Below are 17,036 nucleotides of genomic sequence, written 5' to 3'. Positions count from 1 at the left end.
GGGACTTCTTTAAAACGGGAGGTAGTGAGAGGACAAGGTAATGACTTTAAACTGAAAGAGGGGAGATACAGAAGGAAGAGAAATTTCTGAAGTATCTCAGCATTCCTTGGAAACTCAGCAGAAGACAGTATGGTCACTAGAGTCATGAAAGCTATTCAGTTCTCTAAGCTGAAGTGACTGCTTTAAGGAAGATTACTTTCTACAGAAGAAAATGAGTTCACAAACACATAATGGAACAATGATTTTACTTTAATACCAAATGAGGCAATAGATGCTTTAAATGTAGGGAAGGCAGTTTCCAAAATAAGAAGTCCCATGTTAATTTGGCAAGAGATATTTATCCCTATTTCTTGTATGACCAGAAAAGCTTCTAAGTAAGCCCATGCAGAATTTGGCTTTACTCTAGATTCAAGTGTCTGTGTATGTGGAGCAAGGGGAGAGGAGCAGTTTCCACTGCCTTACTTGATTTCCTCTTCTCTCCCAGAGCAATTCAGAGGCAGCCTCATGGATCTTTTCATAACGCATTGCCACTTTTTCTGCTTATGCTCAAAAGACAGATGTTAAGACGGCAGAAACTACTGTCACTGCAGTGATGCAGCCCTAGGAAAGTGCAACTTTAATAAGCCAAGTTGTGAGACAAATGCTTCCAGGTCAGGCTGAGGAGAAGTGTTTTCTCCTTGCTCAGATGCCCAAGGATAAAGTCTCAGCCCGACAAGATCACCTTAGTTAATCTTCCACATCATTCTCTGGGCACTTGTAATGTGTTTTATCTACTACAGGTTATCACCCTACTGTTGAGAAAAGAAGTCAAAACATTTTACATTGTCCCATGGTTCACATAAGCTCTAGTTACCTTACATGAAGCAAAGACAGCTTAGTGTCTGTCCATCCAGGGGGAAGGTAAAGGATTTAAGTTCAAACTGTGCCAGGGGGAGAACTGAATGAAATGTTATCTTCTAAACTGCACGCTCCTAGGACAACAACAGAAAAACAAACAAACAAACAAAACATATACAAAAAATACAAAAAAACCCCACAACAAAACAAAATAATAAAAAAACCAAACCACAACAAAACCCAAACCAACCCCAAACAAATAAACAAAACAACCCAACAAACCACAAAACAAAGATTTTCCCATGTCTGACAGGGAATTTGAAGTTTTTCACATTTTTATTAATGTGAAAAGGGACAGTTTCCTGCCTCCCAGATATGTGTTTTCTTAGTGCGAAGAGGGGACAGATCATAATCTATATATTAAGAGCCCTCTGAAAGGCCCGATCTACCAAATCACAATCACACAGCTGCATCTAGGATCTCTTGGCCTTTGCCTGCTGCCACCTTGACAAACAAACAACATAATGCAGTACACAAAGCAAATTCTAACTTCAGTGGTTGTGCCTAAGCCTTAACCACCTTACCAGAATCAAAGATTTACCTCCACAGACTATGTTTAAGATCACAGCTTTCTTCATCCATGCTTTTTCCCTCCCTCTTAGAGATGTGCCTACTACTACAAATGAACACCAAGGCAGAGTACAGAGGATGCTGCCAGCCCAGCATTAATAAGAGATGGCTCTAGAAGAGGAACTCTGCAAAGCAGCCATTTTCTGACGTATACTCTTCTCTTCAGCCTTCTGCCCATCAAGGTACCTAAACATTTTAGTGCAGGAGCAAAGCTAGCAGGTCTGAAATGTCTACAACTAATTCTGGTTTTCTTTCTTCAGTTTTGCATTAGTTACTACATTTTAAAGCTATTCTGTGTTAAAGTGTAAACGAAGAAAGATTACATCATGAAATGGGCTGTTGTCTTCTGTGTACTTTCTCACACAGTGCTTTTGATTAGAGGATAAGTCAAAAAAGGGCAGAAAACCAGCAAGCGCAGCAATTTTATCCAAGAAGATGTATAATTTCAATATCATTGATATATCCCAACATGAACCACATATGTTGATTTTCAAGTATGCCAAGACTTGGAATAAAGAATGCCAAAAATCGGGTTTCCACAATTCCAGTGCCAGCTGTGCTCCCTCCTGGGAAATACTCACAATGCAATCCAAAATACATACGTAGATAACACTGGCTCCCACCCCTATGATCTTTCCTGTCCTAGCTAGCATGGGCCATCTGTTACTACTTAGCAGGCAGCCCCACTAGCTACTAGACTGATACTACTTACACTAAAAGGATGAAATGAACTGCCAGCAAAATTGCATTAAGGAGTCTTTCCTAAGGAACTTGTAATTTACCATTTGAAAAGTGTAATTTAAACGGCGCCATATAAGGTGATAAAAGATACCAAAACATGAGCTGAGCCACACAGGCCAGTCTCTGTCTCTGCATGATACCACATATGGAGAAGAAGTGGGAAACAGAAATCATGCTGTAGCTTACCTGAAAATTCTCTTTTATTGAGGTAGCAATGTCCAGGAATGGCAGAGAAATTAATGACATTTTGCTGAGTCCCTGATGAGCCCTTTCCCCTCTTGTTCATCAGATCATGCAAGAGGATAAGAACAAAACAGTGACTGCTCTAAATTCCTCTGCTCTGCTCGCAGCCTGATCAGCTGAGTAATAGCCATTGCAAGAGTTAGGATAAAACTGCACAGGGACCATCAGAAGAAAACCAGTCTGTCATTCACTTAAAGCCACTCAGACTCAAGATGCTGGTGAATGGTCACTTCTTTCCCCGTGAGCTGTCCCCACCTACACCCACCAAACAACACCAGCTTAATCTATGGCTAGTAAAAACCCTTAATTTAACTGACACAAAGCCAAGGGTAGGCAGCATTAACTTCTTCCAGAAGGGCCTCACTGGGCTGTGTATAGAGAGCAAAGACCTACACTATGGGCTACAGCGTAGGCTGTCAGCATGAACAAAGCCCCTTCTTCTTGAAGAAGTCCCCAGACTAGATGCTTCCTCTATTAAGTGACTTGAAATCCTCACAACTTATTCTAGCCTTAAATGGCAGCTTGGGAAGCCCACTCTGTTCTTTCCAGCACAACTCAGCCTCACCCTGGTAGATGTTAGTGTACTTTTCCTGTGCTAAAAGAGACTTCTGAGAGCTGCCATCCCCACATAGACTGTACTTTGTAGCTGTCCAATTAAAATTTAGCAAAGAAAACTGCTAATAATTCTTTGCAGCTGTCACAGAATCCACTGCACGAATAAATTAGAGAGAAATCCTTCTTTAGCTAAGAGGTCAGTCTAATTGCTAGGATCACTTGACAACCTCAGTTAGAAAATGTGGCAGAATCCACTAATCACAAAATTCTGCATACTAGTGTTTAACCAGAGCTCCATGTTACCAACATCCGTCTCCATACCACAAAGCACAGTAAAAGTAAGAAAACTAGCTTGTTCTAGAGGTCAGCATTTAAACTCGGTCTTGCCTGCCACATTTGGTATATACTATGGAGATAACAAATCACTGACAGCACAAAGAGGATGAGGAAGACATTCTTAAGCAGGCACATTGAGTTTCCCTCCTTTGAGGCCAACATGCTTGCTCCCAAGCCAAATGATCTTTCAAAACAGAGGTGGATATCCACCTACAGAAATGTGCACCTACTTCCTTGAAGGAAACCTATGCCCTCTTATACTCTGCATGAGGGGATTTGGGTTATTTTTTCCCCCACAAAAGGGCTTGCCTGATCTATGAAGTCAGGAAAGTTGCCTGGATCATTCCCAGCTGTGAAAGCCCACTCACCTGGGGGCCAGCTGTCATGCACTGGTAGCTCTGATCCCTCTTGCAACATATTGGGCAACCTGAAATGCTTTTCCCAGTGCATTCTGCATGCAACTCCAGAATAAAGAACATGATGGTCTACTAATTTCATGGTTCAGATAAAGCCAGCTGCTCCTTCCAACAGCAGTATTCATTAGACTTCACAGAAATACTCCCATACTCTACAAGCTACCTTAACAGCAGGTAAAATGCAATTTTTATTTCAGCTTGCTGTTTCTGCAATTGAAGTAAGATGTCTATGTGAGTGCTACAATGTAGTAGTTATTACAGTCAGGGACTTAAAATAACTGATTGACAGCTGTGCCAAATTTGACACAGCTGTTCCTTAGACATATTGCTTGACTTACAACAGTGCCTGTCGATAAAATGGGCATGACAACTATTACTTTTGAAGGACTATCACTGTTAAATAAATCCAAACATCTTTTTTTCCCCATGAGTATTTACACAATGCTTCTTAAGGACAACAGCATTTAAAGAACAGAAAAAACACAATACACAACTGTCGATGTAAAAACCTCACCATATTAACATACAGGAAACAGCCAGGCCCCATTTTTTTCCAGAATTTAATCCAAACAACGTGCACTCTGACATGCCTTCTGATTCTGGCCATAATACTCAGCATTCATTCATCCACCAGCTGACTCACGTGTGATCCCACAGCACACTACCTCATAATCACATCTACATAGTGGGTCTTTTGCTCTCATGTTCTTTAGTTTAGGCTTTGTGTCTATAGCAGCTGCAAAATTTTAAAGGTAATTCTACCTCTTTTGGAGTAATGGAACCACCACCATGGAGGAGCAGCCATCTTCTTGTGAAATGATGTTGCGCTGCAAAATCAGAAGGGCAACCAAAGCAAGTACAGAGATAGGAGGCAGAACTTAACAAGTTATTTGTCTTGACAGAGAAAGGGAAAAAAAGTTTATTCTTCCGAGATAGCCAGCACAAGAATGAGTGACAGACCTTCTCAATCACAACTCTATGGGAATTCTGTGGGCTCCAAACCAGAACAACCTTCTGTTTCACTGAACCTGAATATTAAGCACAGGTGAGTTTAAAAAACAATGAGCTGACTGCATAAAACAGTCTGGTCATCTATGATTCTCACTGATTTTAAGCAGAGCAAACTCAGTCCACCCATATATACTCATCAACCTCAGCTGATTTAATTAATCTTAAAATGTCTTTTTTATATCATATCATTTTTCTCACCAGTGTAGCACTAACATACAATATAGAGAAAATATGCTTTCCAAAGGCTAATGTTACTGCCACGTAGACTTGGACTTGGGTGCACAACTGATCAACTGGTGAATGGTACTAGAAGAAAAACTGGTTAAATGTTTCTCACTAATGAGGTGGCTCTCATTTTTATATCATTATATATGATAGATTGCCTAAGAGCAAAGACTTAGCATGAAATTCTTCTTGATGTCCTTCAGATTTAGAGGTCTGCCATCTTATGTACTTTACATATTTGATGGTGCTGGAAAAAATAGGAAGTCATTTTGGTTTAACACCAACATGAAACTGCAAAGCCAAGCACCTCATGAAATTAAAAGAATAAATCAACTAAGTGGTTGGGGCTTGGTTATATCCTTCATCTTGAAGAGATTGCTCTGTTGTACAAAACAGCCCAGCTCCTTGCTTTTAATACTGGATATTCTTCAGGGTACACGGATTAATCCTGTCTGGTCCCCTGGCCCTCTGAGGCCAGCAAGTGAGGGGGGAGGGAACACTTTAAATCTGATACTTCTGTTAAAAAATAGCTATGGTGCAGCATGCTCAGGTTTCCCTACAGGGACCGGGTTTGTTTTGTATTTCTCTGTTTCTCTGCATAAGTATCCCATGTGTGTCTTGCCAGCTCACAGAAACTGAGGCAACTTTTCCATATTGTTCTGCACAATTTCACTAGATGAAAATTCTCTCTCCCACAGAGGTACCTATTTTAAGTACAGCCATCTTTCACATCAGAAAGCAACTAGCCATTGCTTACAAAACACAGCCCTCCTGGAAGTGGGAGGGTTTATTTTTGTTTCTGGTTTCAGTTGAAAATAATGCAATTGCTGGGTGAAACACTTGGTTTATTTACCGCACTGCTTGGTCCAGCACATCTCCTGCAGCTTGTAATTTCGTGGGCTGGTGAGCTCCATGGGACTTCCCACCCCACAGCTGCCCCAGGGCTGGTCCCTGGCTATGGCAGGGTCCACCTTGGATGGAGCAAGGACCAGTGGTCCTGTCTGGCATGCCTTTCCAGTGAGTGTGCTGGTAAACATGGCCAAGAGTAGGTGAGCTCAGGACTGTGAGTGAACAGAAGGCACTGGGTGGTCCTTTCATAGAACCATACAATGGGTTGGGTTGGAAGGAAGCTTAAAGGTCATCTAGTTCAAACCCTCCTCCCATGGGCAGGAACACCTTCCATTAGACGAGGTAGCTCAAAGCCTCATCCAATTTCTCCATGCTGGAACGATGCTCAGCAAAAAACACTGCTTTGAAGCAGGGAGACCAAAGGGGAAAAATAAAAAAAATGGAGTAATTTTCCATAAATTAAGAAAGAAGGTAGTTGTCTACAAGGCCATGGGCAAAGAGAAAAGCTGCCCCATCCTGACAGTGAGAGTTCTGCACCAGCACTCTGAAAGCTGCAGAAAGATCCTGCACATAGTAGATACAGCAAGGTCTTGCTGCCTCCTAGAAAGGCTGTATGCTTCCCCAATCCTACTGCCATGACAAAAATAAACCCATAATGCCATCCTCATAAACTACTTCTTCTTTGATGTCTTAAAGGTGTGACTTTCCATTAGTAAGTCCTGACTCCATCCCTTCGCACCATCCCCTGTTTTATGAGAACAGACGGCAAGGAATACACTAGGGCATGACTTCTGTGTTCCAGGAAGGAACATTGAAATACTCCTGACAGCCAGCTCCCTGACATCTTGAGATCCTGGTTCTTTCTTCAGGACCTTTTAAACTGTGCTTGAATACAAAAAGACCCCTAAAGTCCACAGGTGATGCATAGATGGCCTGCAAGTTGCTCTGGGACAAGAGAAATTAATTTAAGCCTCTAGGTCATTTGACCTGCATAATTTAACTCAGCAGTCTACCGGAAAGAGAAACTCAGTCCCAGATAATGCATACACTGATCTCAGTATTAACTAGCAACTGCAATCTGGGCCTGCTTCAACTGACACAAAGATGCAGCTGCACAAAAAATAATTTCTAACATAGTATCAATGACCTGGAAACCAAGAGGAAGTTAAAAAAAAAAAAGAAGTCTCTAAACATGCAATAGTATCCGCTTCTGGTTTCCTATAAAACATTATTTTGCAGGCAATTTGAATCACGCTCTATATGCAATCAGTGCGCACATCCTACATCCAGCACAGGGGAGCTGCAGCAGTAAAAATGATCCCAATGATGAGATGCAGCCATCAGTATTGAAGCACTGCGGGTAAACAACCTATCTGTATTTTTGTTTCCTCTTTGTTTTCAAGGAGAAACAGAAGTGACATGCACTTAATTATGTTATCATTACAAGCCTTATTAAAGCCAGTCAGATGTTAAGCACTATTGAAGTGTACCGTATAGCGGAGGATTGAGTTTCCATCCTTTCTTCTCTTAATACATACCTGGAAAGTGTCTTCTCCTTTATCTTAACCTACTCTTACAAGAATAAAAGCCACAGCTTTCCTGATAGATTTCTGGTGTTTTGATTGTCTTTTGACACAGTGGTGGCAATTGCAAGTTGTAATGAAAATTCTTTGGCCAGCAGACTATTAAGGAGCACAATAGAAATAATGTTATCTTGCCCTCTTCCCTTCACCGGAGGAAATTTGCAGCAATCCTTCCACCTCAGATAGCTTTTGGAATTAATCTGCATGCATTTCTATAAACTGTATACAATGTCCTTCACGTTTTCTTTGGTGAGGTCAGAGCAGAGCATTTGGAGAGCCCCAGGCAGTCACTCACCTTTGCATTATCTTATAACATGGATAAAAAGACCAGCCCAGGCATACATCCTTGCAGACTGCATGAGCCCCAGACCCAAGGTTCCCTACCTCTGTTACAGGCTTTCGACTCTGTGTGGGCCACAAGCCCCAGATATGACTTTGAAGCCAACACACTTCGTAGATCTCCAGAAGGGCAAGCCTTGGTTCCGCCTAATTGGACTGATTCAACATATGCCATGACACAACCCATGATGGCATAAACTCGCCTAAGTTTCAAGTCTACCTACAAAAAAGTCATTACCTGGCATAATCAGGAAATCCTTGTTTCTTCGAAAACTTCATTTTTTTAGGATTTCCCAAATCACTAACAGTTTCCATCCCTAAGAAAACTACCAAAACTTCAGATTTTGATATAGCTCCTATTTATTTTTAGAAACATACAAAATGAGCACTTTTTCACATTCTGTTGCCAAAAATGCTAAGTAATTTATTCTAAGCACTTTGAAGTTGTTGCCAGATGGAGGCCAACCCATTGGAAACTCCATTCTAAAGATAAATGTTTTTAAAACTTACCAAAGGATGAAATCACGCTGGTCTAGCTGAAACTTCAGTTGCAGGGAATATGCTTAGGTCCTCGTAAAACGAATAATTCCTTGTGGGCTAGAAATTTCTTGTGGGTGAGTTGTAAATGTACTTTGCTGGTGGTGGTCAGTGTAATTTGTGTTCCCATATACTGTATTCTCTGAAGCAGCACATGTAACTTGGTCAGGAACAAGACTGAAGATCTTGTTGGTTTCATTGATAATTTCAGTCATATGGTATCTGCAGACCTGAGCCACTCATTTCTATCTAAAGTCATTAAAGCACTCAGTGGTTGCAAGGGCCATACAGCAGGGCTTCTATCACTTCCCAGTTTTAGGGAAATGTAAGTGGTCTTCTTCCTATGATATTTCCAGGGTTTAATCCATTCCTCTTCTCTCCTTCCTCTCTGCTGCACCATATAAGCATGCCAACCTTTTCCTTAGGTCTAGCCTCAAGGCCCATAGACTTGCAGATTAAGTCCACTACATCATTATTAACACCATCACATTATCCTAGCAAATAAACTCTTTAAAAGTCTGCTAAAAACCTAAAAAAGAACATTTCAACCTGATCCATCCAAATCCTCATACAGCCCAAACCAAATCCAACCTTTTCTCAAAGTTCACAGCAAATAACTCTGAGAAATAAACGTTCACAAGACACAATTTCAGCCTTCTGCCCAGCCCAGGAAGCTCTGCAGGTCCTGCTGCCTTCTGGTGAACCCAGCCTAGTTTCCAGACGGGGGTCTCCTTGGGCACTGCACAGTAACCAGCCACAACCTGAACTCAGCATGGCAATTCCCAGAGATGGGAAAAGTGAGAAATTGAGAGGGAATAAGAGCTGCCTCCTTCTTTGAAGGATTTTAGCACTGTCCCCAGAATCTTATAGATGAAAAAAGAACATCTGGAAAATATCTTGCAAAGCACCACATGGAAATTACAGCAAAATTAACAGCATCGCTTCCATTCTTTTATTACACTCTTAAAAATCCTGTGGCCTACTCCCGAGCTCAAAGAACCAGCTCAGCTATGAAATAACGTTAATCCTGTAAGACATGAGCATGCCATGCTTCAGAGTCCCTCTAGTACGAGAGAAATTTAAATGTTTCCCTCTCATAACCCAGAACTGTTATAAAGACAGAACATGTAAGCCATCTGCCCACCATAGTGAAAGAGATCTAAGATGGAAAGAGGCCTGCTCTACTGATGTGAAGGATCTATTCTCCAATAAATGATTAAATGCTAATTAACTACGATGAGCTTAAAGAAATAACATCACGTAAATAAAACTGGCATTAGAGTAACTGTCATCTCCTCCTTGTAGTCACCTCTGGAGTCTTGTGTTTTATTCTGAAGATTCAGTCCCCTAGGTTTGGAAGACATTGAGGTCAAAAGGATTTTCATCCACAATTTGGTGGATGTAGAACAGACTTGGTATTGCAGTTTAAAGCTAGCATTTCTGTAACAAGTATCACTGCACTTTAAAAGGATGAGAAAGATTGAGGATGTTTCTGCAAGCTCACATGCACAAAGAACCTTTCTGGATATTCATCTATTAACTCACTGGCACATAAATTTGTAGGACAGTTGCAACAACCAAAGAAATGATGAGAAAAATCCAGAGATGGAGACAACTAATTTAGGCAGCCTAATTTACCACCCTGACAGAACAGGGAATTGATAAATAGTCACATAATCAGAGATGAAATCAGATTCTTGGAGCCACTTTAAATTCCCTTGGTTTACCTACAATAATTGCCTCCATTTCCTTGACAAGCAAGGCTGGCATGAACCAGCACCTAAGAAAAAGGGCTTTACTGCCTTTCCCATGGAAAAGTACTAACCCTTCCCTAGAATTTGTAGCTACACTGTTTAGGCCACACAACTGGTTGCTGAGAGCAGGAGTGAAGGCTGAACAGCCGAAGTGTTTTCTATGCACACCTCAGTACTCCTCCACAGCCCTATCCCATCACTCGCGAAAAAGCAAGGACTTCTGCCATTGCTTGTTTCTGAATGCATCCTACATCTTCCCAAACATAACTTCAAGTCATCTACTATCCCTCTTCACCAGTCCAAACTGATCTGTTAGGTGAAAAAGATTCCATCCCCAAACTAGAGAACTGTCCAGACACAAATTCCAAGGTCAAAGTGTAGCAGGTACCTTGTCAAGATGTAAGCATAGTTACACAAACAGCAAGAAAAGAAGGAGCAACAGCAAAGTCTATTACTGCTTTATATCACAGAATCGTAGAATGGTTTGGTTTGGAAGGGAACTTCAAGCTCACCTAGATCCAACCCCTGCCATGGGCAGGGACACCTTCCACTAGACCAGGTTGCTCAAAGCACCGCCCAACCTGGCCTTGAACACTGCCAGGGATGGGGCAGCCACAGCTTCTCTGGGCAACCTGTGCCAGTGCCTCAACACCCTCACAGGGAAGATTTTCACAGTATAGGAAAATCACAGCTTTACCTTCTTCCTTTACTTGCACTTAGCAGAGCTGGCATGGTGGCATGGCTCTCTGCTATCAGGACTATTATTAAGGGGGTTTATATCACAGATGAGATAAAAAAACCCACAAAAGTAAGCCAAGTTGGGTAAGTACCCCAAAAGGGAAAGCTTAATCTGGAGCTGTGATTTTAAACATCATCTAGCCTTCTTTTTTTTTTTCCCCCTTTTAATCCAGTTATTTATTACCCAACAGAATTCACCTGGGGCTACGCTCACAAGAAAACACAGTTATCTTTAATCTTCCTTGTATGTCATTATGAAAAACAGAACAGAAAACAACTGACTTAAGGAGGCAACTGCATGAAGTTTGTGCCTAAACAACAGAGCACTCCAAATCCAGCATAATGAGGATATTGTTCATTTTTGAGAGTGTAATATTTCTGGATTCCAGGTAACTATGTGCAAATGGTAAAACTTATTTCTAAAAATATAGCAATGATGACTTTGCAGTCAATGGAACTACCAGAATATTAAGCAATCTAAGCCACATGGGAGAGCTAAACCATTTCCAAAATACTTCCTTTAAAACCATCTGCTATCAGATATTTAAGAAAAATAAAAGAAAGAACTTAAGCATGGCAAAAGTTATTAAAAAGACCAGACACATGCTGAAACCAGTGCAGAAGCACTGGAAAGAAGTTCTGGGGAGAAAAACAGTAATTTCAGCAACCCAGCTGGACATCCATAATGAAGATAACTAATGGCACCAGTAACTCAAAGGGACACGAAAATTGAATCTTGTATTAAAATATACGGCTCAAACGGCTGCATGTGAAGATGGGTCAGCAGTTCAGCCATAAATTTCTGTTACAGAGCAGACCACTGTGACTGCTCTTTGTCTCAGGCATTTCCCAGAAAATGGCTTTATGAGCTCCTGAAATGGTGGGTGAATGCCACCTCTACTGTACGGCTGCAGCTTGAGCAATGCAGCTGCCTGTCCCCCACCAGTGACGTCCTGCTTGAGGAAGCCTGAGAAAAGAGGGAGATGGGGGAGATGCTCCTCCAAATCGAACGCCAGCTCTGCCCGTGCCTACTGACCAGAGGGGGGCCTGAGTCCGTCGTTCTTCATGGGACCATCTTCTGACCACCCTGCCCTCCACACACCCACATTCATGCAGCCACCAGAGAAAATAGCTGAAAGAACAATGCTATGGAAACATGCAGTTTCAAGCTGTTTTAGAACTGTGCTGGCTGAGGCCTCACAACCAAGTGGTGCTTCCACCGCACTCTACTCCATGGCTCTCCTGCCACCTGCTCACCTCCATGGGGTCATACCAGAATGCACAGGTGCATTTTCCAAGCCATAAAACCTTGGCAAACTAAACTATTACTCTTGCAAATAGGTATCTTAGTTCTGTTTATATCACATAGCAAAAACCAAGCCAAGTTCTAAGAACCTAATTCAGCATCCAAAACATTGATCTTGGTCGGAAGATATTCTTCAGATCAGTAACCTGCCTTTGAAATATATCTGAATGGAAATTCTACTCATATGCTTTTATTACATTAATTAACAGCAAGAAACACCCATACCAGCAGGACAGCACACACAAAGCATTTATTTGAGAGCCAAGTGTCCCACAGCGCCTAAAATCAGAAGCTACTCACTTTGCTACAGTGCCTGTTTGGGGCAACAAGCTTCGCATGGAAGTTGAAACACACTTTCTGCAGCCCCATAACTCTAAGGACCACTGCATGCATTCTTAAAGCTCTCCTCCAAAACACATTGAGATAGGCTGTTAATGTGACAACAAAATATATTTTAAAGCCTACAGTGAAATGTTAAGTATACATACATTTTAAGACATAAGTTCACTTAAGAAATAGGTAAATGTAAGATACTGAGGGTGCTTAAAGGTTTTAGTCCTCTACAAAAAATTCACTTTGAATCCTAATCCAAAATTCATCTTCCCTTAAAAGCAAGACAGATTATATCTTGATTTTCTATGCAAGCAATTTATGATGCCCAAAAAAAAAAAAATAAAAATACCTAACAGCCAAGCAGTGCTTTTTATTGCCTTTTTTAATCTACTAGTTACAAACCAGATGCATTCAGTACAGAATTCTGATTAGGGAAAAAATGGCTGTAGAATTTTTATTACTATGTCCCTTAAGGACCAAAAGTGGTAACCCTAGGCATTTAATGTGTACTATGAATAACAATACATATGAGCACATAAAAAGCTTGTTATCTCAGTTTATGGAATTTTTTTACCGTGTTGATACATTTACGGAAAGAAGTCAGGAAGCATGGTGAAGGGGAGGAGAGGAAGCTATCAAAATAACAAATACCGTTAAACAAAACCTATTTGGAAAAGAACAGGCTACACAGTATCAAATTTGAATGAACCATGTCTCTTCATTACTGCCCTGCAGCTCCCATGTAGTCAGTGGAGTCTCATTTAATGCTTCTACTAAAAGCCTTCATCTACATACATCTCACTCATTGACACAAATGCAATTCATATTTAACCCTGACAAATAATCACACATGACAGAATCAGTCTGTATTGTCTTCTTTTATCTCTTTAATAAACAGAGTAAACACAGAGAAGTCCTTCTGGATGTTTCAAAACAGCCCACTGGATTCAAAGAAGCGTCTTCTCCCCCTGTCCCTTCACATCACAATCCATAACCACCTGGCCAGATATATCTGAAAGATTTCTACCACATACCTCCCTGTCACAGGATGGCTTTCCTCCCTGGGTTATACCGTAACTCCTTCCCCACAGCTAGAAGAAAACCCGTACAAACTGCAGCTGAACAATGCAGGGTTTTCTCCTTCAGAAATCAGCTTACAACCTCTCCAAAACACATGGGAAGCCATCAGAATAAAATTCTACAAACCAGCCAGTTGTGGCACTGGCATGGTTTCCTCCTGGTATTCAGATGGGTGCATGTAATAGTTCCTCCTATTGAATCCTTCCCATATTTTCAGCTCTGCGGATTCATGGGGACCCAATCTGAATTACAGTGACTCCAGAGCCAGCAGCTTGTAAGGGTACAAAGAGTACCCCAGAAAATAATGGGAGGAAGGTGGGAAAGGAAGTAAGAGACAACTCTGTGCATCCCTCAGCTCTCAAACTTGCCTGTATAACGAAAATGAGGATACGGCCAGGGCACACCATGTTTCTACTCTACTCAGGGCAGCTTGCTCCAATTTATATGAAATGGGTTGATTCAAAGCCCAGAAAGGGACTGAAAATGGAAAATAGATTCTGTTCTTCTATGCTGAAAGGAAGACCCACTGATGAAGATGTAGGGTCTGCTGTCCACTACTCTGGACCTTTACCAAGCTCTCTGTTGTGTTCTCCTAATGAGATCTGCCTAGGTTTTCCTAGGTTGGGGCCTTGGGAAACCAGATGCAACAGCAAGAATGATTTAAAAGAAATTTGTTCTCTTTTGCATGGTTGCAGGATTCTGTCTCCAAATATTTATTTCTTCCTCCTTTTCCAGGCTCAATGAAGAGGACAGACAAACACCCTAACTGCTGTCAGGTGTTAAGTAACTGGAAGAGCCACATTAACTGGGCCATGCCCTTGGAGAAGACTGGGATGCAGGGGAGCCTGACAGACAGTTCAGAGGAAAAGAATTTGCAGTAGAGCATCCCGGCAGCGCAGATGTATCACTGTCGCCCAGACTGGAGCTCAGCTGTGTTATTTACCCTATGAGGTCCCAGCTGTCAACCTGGCCTGGCATCATGACAACCTACAGCGCAGATGCCCTTAGCCAGCTGCTTGGCTCCACATACAATTCTCTCTTTTTTAATGAGATTAGTGTTCGTGCAATGTGCTAGCTCGACGGGCATGCTGATTTAAGTCCTCTGTTTAGTCAGGCTGCAGAGGATACAGCGGTCACTTTCTAAAAAGACGCCATTTGAAAAGATTGCGTGAATTCACCAGAGCTCCTGCAGTTGCTCATCAATCACAGGAAGAAGAGAGGTTTCTTATAGATCTGTTGAGAACAGAGGGCTGGAAAGGGTAAATACTGGAATTGTGGTAAGTGTATAAACCTAGCAGCCTACCTCGAGACTAGCATAAATGATCTACTTGCCAGCAAAAAACCCCAACAGATGATTCCGGCTTCATATTCATTTCAGTCATCAGACACATCTGCTGCAGTTACCATCAAAATCGTTAAAAAAGAAGGGGGGATATGTTCAATGTTGGGAGGGTTGATAACGTAAAGGTACTGCCATAAGTCTGGATTAGCAAAATGACTTTTGGTTACGCTGCTTTAAAAAGAAAAAGCTTAGGAAATTACAGTTGAAACAGTTAAAGTCCTGTGTTAGCTGTTAAGATGTAAAACATTATTGCCATGAATAAGCAATTCTGTGTTCAGAATGCTTTTTTAAGCAGAGTGATGAAAATGTGAGTTAACTTCCTTTCACTGACACTTTTCACGGCAAGCTATTAAAACAGTAACGCACAATCAGCATCGCTTGCTAGAAGTGCCAAATCCGCTCCAGCGCGTTTTATCGATGATGTGCAGATGATGGTCTCTATCAGTACACGGTGGGGCCATTATCGGCCGCTGTTACCATGTACCACGAAAAGCTCCCCAGGCTGCAGACCGCCGCCACCAGACGCTGCTCGTGCCCGGGATCTGCTGAGTAACCAGGTCGTTGCAGAATCCCCCAGCCTCGGGGGTCTCCTGAAATCCCCCGGCTCCCCCTCCATCAAGCGCTGCAACTCAATTAATGCATCTGGGTCATAAACATGGGTTACGGGAGCCTGGGCCGGGTTACGAAACGCAGCGCGGCGGACACAGCGGGCGGCAGCCAGCACCCAGGTGAGACCGGACCGAGCCTCGGGGGACCGGGAGGGAGGCCCCGCGGCGCGACGGGGATGCGGGGGACCCGCGCTCCCGGTCCAGCCGGCCTGAGAGGCGGCAGAGAGGAGGGCGACCACGGCGGCAGCCGGGGAGACCCCCGCAACTTTCCCCCGCGGGGAGTATTTGCTCGTCCCCAGAAGAGGCAGAAAAATTGATTTATATACATATGCGTGTATGTGCATATATATACATATGTGTGTGCATACACATACATATTCCGACCTCATCAGAGCTACGTCCCCGTACAGCACACCGGTGACACCGCGGCGGAGCCCCCGCAGCCCGCCCCGGGGGTGCCGGGCCCTGCCGGTGGGTCGGTGGGTGGATGTGTGGCCGCGCCGCGCCGCGCCGCACTCACCCAGAAGACGAAGGAGTAGATGATGAGGAGGGTTTTCAGACACGTTATCACGGGTTTGGTCTCCATTCTCCTCGATGCCATAATACTGAGATCCCGGCTGCGGGCTGGGCGCCGGAGGAGGAGGAGGAGGGAGGGAACAGGGAGGAGGGGCGGGGGGAGGCGGGCGGAGGGCGGTGAGCTCAGCGCTGGGATCGGCTCGGCCCGCTGCGCCTGCTGCCAGGGGGCGCTGCCCTCGGGGCGCCGCTGAGGGGTTTGGGGGGGAGCCTTGAGGGGTGCGGAATGTTGGGCGGCCGAGGTTTGCTGAAGTGGTTCAAGGAGTGGGGAAAAGCTTGAGGTTCTGAGGGATGCAGTGAAATACACCCCCACCAGCAGCCCCGTTTTCTTGTGGAGATGCTCGCAGGCGTTCCTTGACCTGCTCAGCGAGTGGGAGCTGGATGGGGAATTGCCAGTATGGGAGGAAACGTCATTCAGTGTCATGGTGAAAATCTGTTTGTGTTGAAGCTGTAAGGCTGTGGAGACCGTGGCAAGTGCGAGAAATGTAGGTTTAACGGTGCTTTGATTGCAGCCAGATCATACGAGTGAGGCAGGCTGTGTCTAAGAGCCAGAGCTCTGCACTGAATCCATTTGGGAGTCTCGGCCTCCCCCTTCACATCTCTGCCATGCCTCCCTTTGGCAGCCCTACTGGTTGCGTTGAGGCAGTAGGATTTTTGGATGTTACCTTACAGGAGCAGGTCACAAAGCTGGGATGCTGCTGGAGCCTGGTTCCTAACCTTGTCTTCACCTCAGCCTCAGATCTGAGCTCCATCCTAAAACTAATCTGGGCACTGAACCCAGCCTAAAGTTATCAGAAACCTTGTACTTCTATATGACTTTGAGACCCCTGAGCTTCATCTGGAACATACCTGGCTCATCTCTGCCAGGCCCGGATTGGCCTTGATGGCAGCACACCTTGGTGAGAGCACAGAGCTGCAGAGACAGCCTGCTCCTTGTTATCGCCACTGCATCTACCAGCCCACCACATAATCCACTGAGGGATGGACAGCAGGGAAATAA

The 17,036-nt window shown here is 43.4% G+C and overlaps 1 protein-coding gene across 1 annotated transcript in view; it reads right to left on the bottom strand.

Moving 5' to 3' along the window:
• The window catches only part of TSPAN7 (tetraspanin 7), a 92,216-nt gene extending 76,084 nt beyond the window's left edge, over positions 1 to 16,132 (bottom strand). Inside the window, exon 1 of the mRNA XM_061453382.1 lies at positions 15,984 to 16,132. Coding sequence (XP_061309366.1) covers positions 15,984 to 16,064 — 81 coding nt within the window. The 5' untranslated portion in view covers positions 16,065 to 16,132. The remainder of the gene's footprint in view (positions 1 to 15,983) is intronic.
• Between the last annotated feature and the right edge of the window lie 904 nt (positions 16,133 to 17,036).

Source organism: Pezoporus flaviventris, unplaced genomic scaffold, assembly GCF_033815535.1.
Source record: "Pezoporus flaviventris isolate CSIRO_AGI_PZ_B2104156 unplaced genomic scaffold, CSIRO_AGI_Pfla_v1 ptg000015l, whole genome shotgun sequence".
Lineage (NCBI taxonomy): Eukaryota > Metazoa > Chordata > Aves > Psittaciformes > Psittacidae > Pezoporus > Pezoporus flaviventris.
This window is presented reverse-complemented; position numbering and strand designations above follow the sequence as displayed.